The 12,626-nt window shown below is 38.9% G+C and overlaps 1 protein-coding gene and 1 pseudogene across 1 annotated transcript in view; both read left to right on the top strand.

Annotated features, from left to right (window-relative positions):
- Positions 1-12,626, top strand: part of FAM81B (family with sequence similarity 81 member B) — a gene marked incomplete at its 5' end in the record, with an annotated part of 54,647 nt that overhangs the window by 26,311 nt on the left and 15,710 nt on the right. The window contains one exon of the mRNA XM_014454082.2: positions 5,208-5,337. Coding sequence (XP_014309568.2) covers positions 5,208-5,337 — 130 coding nt within the window. The remainder of the gene's footprint in view (positions 1-5,207; positions 5,338-12,626) is intronic.
- Positions 7,265-9,962, top strand: LOC102439462 (annotated as a pseudogene).

Genomic DNA, 12,626 nt, shown 5'->3' with positions numbered 1-12,626 from the left:
AAAGGTTCCCTTTGCTCCATATACTCTACAACATTTTTCTCTCTCTTTATTTTATATAATAGCCATCCTAACAGGTTTGAGGTGATATCTCATCATGGTTTTGATTTTCATTTCCCTGCTGATTAGTGATGTTGAGTATCTTTTCATGTACCTGTTGACCATTTGTATGCTGTCTTTGGATAAATATCTATTCAGGTCCTTTGCCCATTTTTTAAATATATTTTTATTGATTTCAGAGAGGAAGGGGGAGGGAAAGAGAGATAGAAACATCAATGCTGAGAGAGAATCATTGACTGGCTGCCTCCTGCACGCTCCCTACTGGGGATCAAGCCTGCAACCCGGGCATGTGCCCTGCTGGGAATCAAACTGGAAACCTCTTGGTTCATAGGTCAATGCTCAACCTCTGAGTCACACCAGCTAGGCCCTTTGCCCATTTTTTGAAATAATGTGGCCATTTAAAACCACCGCTTTGTTTTCCGTGGTCCCAGGGGACGCCCACATGAACCCCATCAGCTCTCAGAGAATTGGGAACCAGTCTTCCAGGTGGCAGCTACAAAAGTTGGGAGTGTTTGACGTGTAGTTCAAACCCTTCACTCCTCAGGAAGAAGATGGGGTTTGGGGGTTCCCTTCCAATTGCAAGGCACTGTGCTAGGGATGGAGTTGGTGGCATTAGTGTGTCTCAGCTTTTCCTATCCATTTCAATGTAGATATTTTCTTACTCATCCCATATGTAAAGAGTCTCTAAACTAGTTTCCATATTTTCCTTCTGAGGGAATGGATCCACAAGCAACAGTTTATTTGGTGTGTCTGAGGGAAGAGTGAAAACCAAGAGGCTCCTATTCCTTTACCTTCCCCCACAATTGCTTACTTACCTTGCCCTTCAATCTTAAGCAGTGGTTTGAAGACAAGGTCTTATTTTTCCTTGAAATGTCTTCCTTTTATGAAAGTTTCTTCAATCTATTTGGTCATCTTCAACAGAACCTGGGTGAAAGCCCTAAGACTTAAATTCACTTTTCCTCTCCTCTTCCTTGTCTGTATTTTTGACATGCAATTGACTAATGGACAAACTGAGGCAGATTAATTACTGTCTTTCCACATTAATTTCAGTTAACATTTTGGCATAAGTGAAATTATGTTGATTTTGTAACCTAATTCTTAGCAAACATTTTATTGCTTCATAAATCAAACTCCGTATTTGATAACTATGTTTTACATTTGACACCATATTTTCCATCCCAGTAAAGTGGCAGACTAAAAGCCAGTACTTCCAGTGAGATGGTGTTCTCAGGGTTGTCTGCCCTGCTTCTGAAGCCCTCTCCTCTATTCAGGAGATTAGCTACACACGGAAGAGGAAAAGGCGAGCATGTAAGGGCACCGCAGGGATGGCTCTGACTTACCCTCTGCAGCAGCAGCCAGAGGAGGCCAACCCTCTGGCCACCTTTGACTACTTGGGATCCCAAGACAAACCCACATATCAAAAAAATGAGAAATTGTGTTTATGTGAGATTGAAAGCAAAAGGCACCCCCTTTGAAGAAACAATAATGATATTATGGATATTGTCAACCTTTCAAAGGTAAAGAGTGGGGACTTCTAATTAAAGATAGTACAGATATGTTTACTCCACTCTTCTCACTTGAGATGTCTCCATGCAAGTTAAAAATAAAAGGAAAGCAAAATCTCCATCGTTAATATAGTATGGAAGTTGCCACAACCGATGACCCCAAGCAGAGCACACTTACCAAATACTGTAAGTCCTCCTCAGACCTTAAATACGATGATTTCCTTCAAAACAAGGCTCATAATCTTGAAAAGTGTAGGCCAAATAATTTGAATAGAGCACCACTACTGAGGGGCTTGGGTGGCTCACAGGAGAGGAAAGAGATGCCCCTATAGAGATTCAGGTCAGCAACACAGAACACTGGGGAGGTGTAGCTGAAGACGTAAGCACACTACTCATCATCTAGGACCTACCTCCCTCCTTTCCAATTTATACCTGAGAGAAACTGGCTGAAGTGCAACAGGATGAGGAAGGAGAGGAGGCTAGAGTCACAACACAGAATCTATGATAATGATCTGCTGTGAGATACACGATCTGGTTTTTGAGGAGAAAATGGGGAGATGTGCCCCTACACACACACACCTGACTAGGGAAAGGATATGATCCTGCATAGAGGATATGATCTGCTCTCCATCAAACCACATACTCGCTAATCTGCAGGTAGCCAGAATAATTTTAAAAAGTAAGAGTGGCTCTAACCGGTTTGGTTCAGTGGATAGAGAGTCGGCCTGCAGACTGAAGGGTCCCAGGTTTGATTCCGGTCAAGAGCATGTATCTTGGTTGCGGGCATATCCCCAGTAGGGGGTGTGCAGGAGGCAGCTGATTGATGTTTCTCTCTCATCAATGTTTCTAACTCTCTATCCCTCTCCCTTCCTCTCTGTAAAAAATCAATAAAATATATTTTTTAAAAAAAATAAAATAAAAAGTAAGAGTGGTAGTTAGGAAGAATCTAGCCTGTGCATAAAAAATCACCAACAACAACATCGATGATATATAGATGATAGACAGATAGATAATAAAGATTGATTTTAAAAAACCATAAGGCTGATGAATATATCTTATAAGAGGAATTACCCAGAAAAACACAGGAAGAGTTCCAGGTTTCAAAGAAATTAAGACCAAAAGAAACATAAAAGATTGAAGACTGAACAGTTATATGTAATTTTGCTTTTTCCAAAAGCCCCACAAATCTATAGTAAAAAGATTTTCTCTCTAAAATTTCAATTCACAAAGACTGGAGATATCAGCATAGAAATATTAGAACCTCGAAAACGATGGAAATGTGAAAACTGAGACATAATAAAACCAATTTTAAAGCTGTGAGATAAGCTGAAAATGACTTAGTTTTACACCACAGAATTTCAAAAAGGTTTAGTAGTTGGCTGTCCCAGGAGCCTCTGAAACTAGGAGTAAAGGCGGCACTTGCCTCTAGGGAGCAGGATTGAGAGGCAGAGCAAGGAACCACTAAAATTATTAGCCTGTTAGTTATAATTGACTTTTAAACTTTAGGCATATTTTACTTTGATAAAAATATGAGGTAAAAGGGTTTCCCCCAAAATAGATGATCAGATAACAAAAGGAGATAGGTAGACTAATGACTCAGGGATAAGGTGAAAAAGAATAATTAAAATATTACAAAGATTAAATCTAGTTTAGAAGTCCCAAAATAGAACAAATACAACTAAACTAAAGGTAATAGAGTTATTTAAAAAAAAAAAAAGAATGAGCACACCACACAAAATAAAGAGACAATATGTTTTTCAATATAAAAATGCTTATAAGAAATGATATTTATGGCAGACAAGTAAAATTCATTCCACATCTACCTGATAGGAGTTCCTGAGGAAGCAGCAAAACAAATTCTTCAGAAGAAAAATACTCAAGGATATAAGAGATTTGAATTTGTAGCTCGAAATAAAATTTTAAAAAACTGTAACCCTGGAAAAATTAATATAAGAACAACTAAACCAAGATTTCCTTGTTGAAGTTAAAGAGAATCATTAGATATCTAGGTTGACAAAACAGATCACATGAAACAAGGAAAAAAACGTAGTCACCTCGGATTTCTCCACCTTAACCAATGCCAGGAAAGAATGGAGCAAAACCCATCATGTTCTGAACAACAAGAAAAAAGTAACACAGTAATGTTATCTTAATCAAGTTACCTTTCAAGGATAAGAGAACAGATAGGCATTCTCAAGCACTCAAGAACTTGATGATTCCAACACTCCTAAGGCCTTCTTTTGAAATCTGGATGGCAAAACCTGGCCAACCAAGGAATTAATCAATATAAGGATCTCAGGAAAGAAATCATGGTTTAAAAAGACTGTCAGTGAACACAGGATCTAAATGTAGAATGAAGATTAAATAACAGTGGGAAATCTAGCAATAGAACACAGTGTAAATGTCATATAACTTGACATTTTAAAATAGCAGATTATGGAAAAAAACTTTTGAATAAACAAGTATATAAACTTATTTCCTCAAGTTTTGGCACATGGTCAATAAATAATATCTAAAGTTGAAAGGATAGGTATAAAAAGTCTGATTCCAATCTATGATAGCTTTTTATATAACATTTTTTTAGAAATAAATATCTCTTGTAGTGAAGGTATACATATCCTATATAATAAAAGCCTAATATGCAAATCAACCAAATGGTGGAATGACCAGTGGAACGACTAGTCACTATGACATGCACTGACACCAGGGGGCAGATGCTCAATGCAGGAGCTGCTTCCAGCCCGCAGGCCCCAGGCCAGCCAAGGTGGGTGCCAGCAGGGGGCCCCTCGATTGCCCCGCCGGTCGCCCCACAGATCGGCCCTGATTGCTGGCCAGGCCTAGGGACCCTACCCATGCACAAATTTGGGGCTCGTGTGTGTGTGTGTGTGTGTGTGTGTGTGTATACACACACACATATACTGAGTGGCCAGATTATTATGACCAGCCAGATTATTATGACCACCCCATCAGTACTTCATTGACACTTCCAAAAATACTGAATATTGAAAACTTCCTAAGCAAATACTCTGAAGGTTTTATTATTATTATTATTTTCATAACTAATTCACTTCATTGTACTGATGAGGTGGTCATAATAATCTGGCCACTCAGTGTGTGTATATACATATATCTCTTAAGTTCAGCAATTTTTAAATTTTTTACTAGTTACCTTTTCTTACATTAAATTAAAATTCAACATAATATTTTAACTAAAATTGGCATATATACATAATATATTCAAAATTTATTTGACTTATAGAATTTCTTTCTTCCGTGTGTGTGTGTGTGTGTGTGTGTGTGTGTGTGTGTGTGTGAAATATAGGAAATATTCCCCAAATATAAAAACCTGTTGCAACTCCTATGACTGAGTTAACAATAGGCTGAAAAATCTAAAATTTCTCCCCAGCTAACCCCAATGTCTTCAGCTAGTCCAACTCAGTTTTCTGGTTTGGCCTGGGGTATTATTATCCAGCCAGGTTTCTCTCTCATCAGGAAGAGAAGAGGAAAATTAAAAAGAGTCCTACTTTTGCTCCTACATCTACCAACTCATTATTCAAAGAACTGTAGAACTTTTGCCATCAAATGAATGCACAGATCCTACTGTAGTATTTAAAATGTCATGACCAATGTCCATCTTGCCACCAGATGTGATGCCAGCATTGTGAAGCTTTCTGGAGACATTCATTCCATCAGGCACGAGTACCGGCAAATTGAAAAAACAATTCAAGAGCTCATATCTTCCCTAGAAACTGTTTCTAAGAACTTGGATATGAAGGTAACTGAAAATGATGGAATTCTTATATTATGTGTTACTGCCTGAAGATCATTATAGTTTATCAAAATGCTCAGTCAAGTGGTAATTGTTCAAAAGAACTCTTTACTTCCAAAGGATTTAAATATGACAGCTCGTGCCCACACACCATGAGTACTGTCAGTTCAATCAACGAGCATTTAATGAGTGTCCCCTATGTATCACCGCATCCCCCCATCAAGTACACCACTCGATTCTCCTATTGCCATTGCTTCCTTCCCCTCTGGGTTCCCCTCAAAAACTGTAGAACTGAGAATCATAAACAAAAGAATTTCCCATGGCAGCTATTATTATTCAAGTTCCAACATAAATGTGAGTTGATTACATTACATCCCTGCAACGGGTATTATCTCTTACAAAATAATATACAAGATCACTGGCATGGATGTTAAAGACCATCTCTACACTGACCCCTGCTTATCTCTTCAGCTCACCCTGTGTGCCTCCTAGTTCACCTTTTATACCCAGTGATACTGACCTACCTGCAATGAGGTCCCCATTCCAGTATTGCACAGCCTCTATCTTCTTGTTTGTTTCTGCCTAAAATGCCTCTCCTCTTTCTCCTGCAGTTAGTGGTTTGACTAAAAGAGCCGGTGCAAAGTCTCTGTGCCCCACTTTGTCACATGCCTGATGTGAAACAAGCACATCTCTTCTAAAGTTGTTTGAGCAGAACGAAGTGGAAGTTCTTTGGAAATTGGGGATGATGAAAGTTTGGTGTTTGATTATTTGCTTATTTGCTTCTGGGAGCGGGTTTATCAAGAGCAGAAGGTTCACAGGAGTACACAGCAGTAGGACTATGTCCACGTTTACTCCAGTCCCCTGGGGCCACTTGTCCACCCCCCTATGCACCCATCTAATTATTCCTAATCATTTTTTGTGTACTCTCTTCGTTTTTCAAGGTACTCAATTCTGTTGACGACAAATTTATCTCTGGTTTTCTGATTTAATACCTAATTACTTTTTTCTTAAAGCTTGACCAAAACTTCTAGAACATCGTTAAATAAATGTTGTTATAGAGGGCAAACTTATTTGGTTCCTGATTATATTGGAAGATTTTTGCTGTTTGCTGTTAGCTGTTGATTTGATATACTTTTAACCATGTCAAGAAAGTATCCATCAATTCCTACTTTGTTTTCATTAGGACTGAACATTTAATTTTACCAAATGCCTTTTAGACATCAACAAATGTCTAAATCCCCATATTGACTGTTTTTTAGTTTGGGTTTGTTTGTTTATTTTTTTGGACTTCTCGTGTGCTGTGTCATTACATTTCCCAATAGTAAAACACATTCTTGCATTTCTGTAATAAAATCGATGCAGTCCCTGTATAGTAGTTGATTCTGTATCTAAGTTCAAAAGCAAAGTGACACTGGACTGTAGTTTCTCTTAGTTTTTTTTTTAAACAGGTAATGCATACACATCGTCCAAAAATCAAAACTATATAAGATAATGTATCCTGAGAATTTTCACTTCTACCTCTGTTACCAATTATCACATTCTTTCATGCCTCTCATAGATAATCATTTTTACCAGTCTGTTTGGATCCTCTCAATGTGCCTTTATGCAGATACAAGCAAATGCAAATATACATTCTTTGTTTCCCCTTTATTACACAAGAGATAGCATATTATAAATATTACAATACATCATCTCTTTTTCCCCCTGAACAAATATATCTCAGAAGTCCACCATATCAGGACATGGAGAGCTCACTCATTCTTTTTACACAAGTGCATACTCTTCCTTTGTATATAACAGTTCATTTCACTCTCTCTCATCAGGGACATTGGTTCATTTCAATATTTTGAAACAATGCTGGAATGTATAACCTGGCCTTTAAGGCATTGTGTGTATATGTAGGTATGTCTGAAAGATAAATATCAGAAGTGGGATGGCAGGTGAAAGGTACATGTGCTTGCTATTTTGAAAGACCTTGTTCCCTGCAGGAGTTTTACCATATTGCACACCCACCAGCAATAAGTAAAATGTTCTATATCTTCATTGGCTCACCAATGACTATTGTTTGACTTTTAAATTTTGCCATTCTTATAGGAAAAAGAGAGCTTCTCTGTGTTTTAATTGGCCTTTCTTATTATGAACAAGATTTAGCATCTTTTCATATATTTAAGAGCTATTTGTGTGTTTTGTTTTGTGTGTTTTGTTTTGTTTTTTCAGTAAGCAGTCTGTTTGTGTCTTTTATCCATTTCCCTATTGGCCTAGTTTTCTTCTCAATTTCTAGGAGATTTTTGTTTATGTGAGCTGCAAATAGATTTTCCCAGTTTGTTATTTGTCTTTTGAGATGCGTATGATCTTTATCTGTAGCTGAATTTATCCATCTTCTCTATTGTGGCTTCTGAAATTTCAAGTCACAAAAAGAGTTTGCCTACACAAAGGCCTGAAAGAATTGCTCATATTTTCTTCTAGCATTTTTAATGTTTTATTGTTTTCATTTAAACACTTGAGCCATTTGAATTTTTCTTACTAATAGGATGTGTCTTTATTATTTTAATTATTGAAACCTTATAGTATTTTTAATGTCTAATAGGGCTAGTCCCTTCCATTGCTTTCTTTTTTTCCCTTTTCTTGGTGATAATTGTTTTTGCACATGATTTTAAAAACAACCTAATTCCAACAAATAAATCAACAAATACACTCTGCTTTAATTTTATTGAATCCTATTAAATTTATAAATTAACTTCAGCATTGACATAGTCATAATGCTGAGTGTTTTATCTAAAAATATAGAATGTTTCCCATTTGCTCTTATACCCGTCAGGAGGGGTTTCAAATCTTCCTCATATGATTTTGGTATCATTTCTTCTTAAATATATTTCAAGAGCCGAAACCGGTTTGGCTCAGTGGATAGAGTGTCGGCCTGCGGACTGAAGGGTCCCAGGTTCGATTCCGGTCAGGGGCATGTACCTGGGTTGCGGGCACATCCCCAGTGGGAGATGTGCAGGAGGCAGCTGATCGATGTTTCTCTCTCATCGATGTTTCTGGCTCTCTGTCTCTCTCCCTTCCTCTCTGTAAAAAATCAATAAAATATATTTAAAAAAATATATATATGTATTTCAAGATTTTATTTTAGTTTATTGTAATGGGGTTTCATTATATCTTCTGACTAGTTGTTAATTTTATATTTGAAGGATATATTGATTTTATTCTCCACTAACTTAGTGAATTCTCTTCTTGATATTAGTAATTTTTCAGTTGTTTTTTGTTTCCCCAGACACACAATCATATAATTTTTAAAGAAATTTGCCTCATCTTTTTCTATTTTCCTACAAACAATTTTTCTCCCTTTCCTAACTGCTTTTGTTAATAACTCCAGTACAATATTTATAGTAGAGCGGGGGTGGTGGGCTTACTGCTTTTGTTCCTGATTTTAACAGAAATTACTCCTCTGTTTCCTTTATGAAGGGGAAGTAAGTTTTCTCCATAAACATGCTTAATACACAACTATTCCTATTTTATTACTGTTATTTATTTTTTAATCAAGAATTATAAATGTTGTTAATGGCCTTTTCAGCATTTGTGGAGATAATCATATGAGGTTTCTCCTCAGTTTTACTAGCATAATTATTCATATTAATATATTTCCTATTATTAAACCATCTTTACTTTTAAAAAAATAAATTGCACTTGATTATATTTTTTTATTCTGCTGCTAGATACTGTTTGCTGATATTTTATTTAAAAATCTTGGGGGACTGTGGGGTAGGGGCCGAGGCAGGCGGGGAATTGAAGAGCTTCTGGAAAGTGCTCTCAATGATTTCGATAAGGCCAGACCCTCCCCAGGACCCCTCCTACCACCACAGCCCCTGATGCTTCAGGGCCCAGAAGAGGTCGCCAGGAGACACTGCCAAAGATGCCCTCTTCGCCTCCCAAGAGCAGTTTTTCCAGGAACCATTAGACAGTGAGCTGGCTTCCCAAGCCCCTGCAGAGTTAGAAAAGGCAATGAAGGAGTTGGCTGAGGAAGAGCCCCACCTGGTGGAGCAGTTCCAAAAGCTCTCAGGCTGCTGGAACAGTGAGTAGTGATGTAACTTCCCAACAAGAATTCACTTCTTGCCTAAAGGAGACACGAAGTGGACTGGCCAAAAACGCCACTGATGCAGAACTCAGGCATGTCAGAAGAGGAGCTGGCCAAGGCCATCGAAGGGCTGGGCATGGAGGAAGAGGGTGGTGAAGGAAACATCCTCCCCATCATGCAGAGTATCCTGCAGAACCTACTGTCCAGGGAGGTGCTGCACCCATCACTGAAGGAGATCACAGAAAAGTATCCAGAATGGTTGCAGAGTCACCGGGAATCTCGACCTCCAGAACAGTTTGGAAAATACCAGGAACAGCGCAGTGTCATGGGCAAGATGTGTGAGCAGTTTGAAGCAGAGACAGACCCCCACCGGCAGTGAGGCCACTCAGAAGGCTCGTTTTGAGACTGTGCTGGACCTGATGCAGCAGCTACAGGATTTGGGCCCTCCTCCAAAAGCGCTGGCTGGGGAGATGCCTCCTGGCCTCAATTTTGACCTGGATGCCCTCAATCTGTCAGGCCCACCAGGTGCCGATGGCGAACAGTGTCTGATCATGTGAAACACAACATGTTTCCCCCCTGATTGCCAGCCATGGGGACCGTCTGGAGAACCACCGGGAGCTGAGGCAGAAGTGTTGTCGTGGGAGTGGTCTGCCCACTGCCCTCTGTCATCCCACCCAAGATGGTGCCATACCAACTGAGGCTTTCCCCCTGACTTCCTAGGAATAAGACCTGTTCTGCAGGCCATTTCTGTGAGCCCTTTTGATGTGGTTCCTGCTGCTAGCAAAGGCCCAGCTACCTACCAGGTGAAGGCAGGCATCCTTGTTCTATTTGGCCACACTGTTCATCGTTGTACCCAGGGTCTTTGTGCCTTGTCTCCACTCCCCTTTCTTGATCCCGGAGAGCAGGGGCAGAATCTTGTACTCCTATTTCAGTAGTTCTCTTGGGCGGGGCCTTTGGAAATGAATGAGGAGAAACTTAGCCTGGGCTGGAGCTACAGGCCTGTCACCGTGCCCTCTTGCCTTCAGGCAGACCTTTCTGAATTCCCTGAAGGGAAAGGAAGCAGAGCTTTTTGCCTCTATTCACAGTGGGGTTGAAAAAGAAGCCCTGGGATTCTCCTCTCTCAGGTGCTGAGTCCTCCACTCCCTTTTTCTTTCTACCATGCTAAGTGGTCAGGGTGAGCCAGCCCTTGACCTTCCTTTGCCTCTCTTCAAATCTCCCCTCTTTCAAAAATACATGTTTATCTCAACCCTTCCCTGAGCCCAAACTGTGACAAAGAAGGGCCCATCCTGTTTCCCCTCATCTAGTCCATCTTCCATTCTCACTGGCCCCCTCCGCTCCTTGGCAAACACATGTGATTGTAATGTCAGGTCTCAGGAATGAATGATTGTTCTTCCCCAGACACATTCTGGCTTATTTGAAACAACTCCTTTGAGTCCTGTCCCTTGATTCGGGAAGTGGTTTGGGAAGGGGCGGGGTGCAGGCTGAGTCCTTTTTCCAGGCTAATAAATATTTAAGTTAGGAGAAAAAAATAAAAATCTTGATCAATGTTTATAAATGAGATTAGTCTCTGGGGTTTTCTGCAGTATTTTCAGATTTTTGTAATTAATGTTGTACTGACTTTATAAAAATATTTTTTTCCTTTCCTGCAGTTTGCTTTGCTGTTCATTTCCTGACTTTTTGCCTTAGTGTATTTACATTCTTTCTTTTTTTACCGATATAATCATTTATGACTGCAAATGTTCCCTGAGCATTCATTCATTCCTATATCCCCTCTGGTTTGCTATGTAATGTTCTCATTAATGTTTCCTAGAAAGTTTGCAATTGCATATTGTGCTTTTTATTTAATAGAGGAGTTATTGTTGTTGGTTTTTTCCCCGAGTAAAGAATTTTCTGTTTTGTTATGCTAGTACTCATTTTTAATTTTATTTCGTTGTAATTAAAATTTGTTATATGCTGGCTTTAGTTTTTGGAATATTTTGAGTTTTGTGTGTGTGTGTAGCTGGAGAGTAAAATTTTGTACATGTTCTAAAAGAATGTATGTTCAGTACTTTTAGGGTACAAAGTTTAGTTGAAATCTATAAAAAATAGCTTATTTGTTAGGTCTTTTTATCCTATTTTTTTTTTTGTATCTCCTTTTTCTGTCTCAGATTGAGAAAGGAGAATTAAAGTATCTTATAATTATTGAGTTTCCATTTCATCTATAATTTCAGCTTTGTAAATGTGTTTGCTATGTTATTTGGATCATAGATATTTATAACTACATCTTTTCTTATTCCTAATTTAAATATTTTTGTTTTCTCTTTTCTTCATGTTTAGAATATAACAAACTTTGCCTATTACATTTTCAAAAAAGAACAGCCCTTGAATTTACACATTAATCCCATAATTTTTTGTTCCTTAATTTTTTAAATGTTTGTATATTCATTTTATATTGCTGCCATAAGAAATCAACCACACGCCTAGTGGTTTATAATAAAACAAATACATTATCTCCATTTTTGTAGGTCAAAGGTCTGGGAGGACTAGGCTGGTTCCTCGCCGAGGAGCGCACAGGCTGAAACGGACGTGTCAGCAGGGCTGTGTTCCTTTCGGGAAGGCTCTGGGGATGAGCCCTCTTCTAGGCTCATTCATAAGTGTTTGGCCCAATTCCATTTCTGGAAGTTGTAGGTCTGAGGTCCTTGCTGGCTCTCAGTTGGGGACTGATCTTCCTCCAGCTACCTGCCGACCTTCTGGTGTTTTCAATGTCGTCTCTCTCCAGCAATAGCAGATCAAATTCATCTCACACTTCAAATCTCTGACTCCAAGTAGAGAACGTTACCTGCTTTTAAGGGGCTCAGGTGATTAGATTGGGCCACTTAGAGAAGACAGTATAGTCTCCCCATTTCAAGGTCTGCAACCTTAACCACAGCTGCAATTCCCTTTGGCCATCTAACATCACATAGTCACAGGGCCCACAGAGAGGGCATAGATGTCTTTGTGAGCCATTCTGCCTTCCACAGTTAGTCAGCTTCTTCCTCCTGCTTTCCTTTGGTTAGGTTTATTATCCTCCTTTTAATTTTGTGGATGGAACGATTCGTTTATATAGCTTCACTCTGCCTTGTATAATTATGGAAACCTTTAATACCACAAATTTACCTCTATAGATGTTCTGTGTCCTTTTGATATGTAATGTTCTCATTATTCTTTCCTAAATTACAATTGCAGAGTTGATTTATTCTTTGAC

This window comes from Myotis lucifugus, unplaced genomic scaffold, assembly GCF_000147115.1.
Source record: "Myotis lucifugus unplaced genomic scaffold, Myoluc2.0 scaffold_0, whole genome shotgun sequence".
In the NCBI taxonomy this organism is placed as follows: domain Eukaryota; kingdom Metazoa; phylum Chordata; class Mammalia; order Chiroptera; family Vespertilionidae; genus Myotis; species Myotis lucifugus.
Note: the sequence above shows the minus strand (reverse complement) of the source record. Positions and strands in the feature narration are given on the sequence as shown.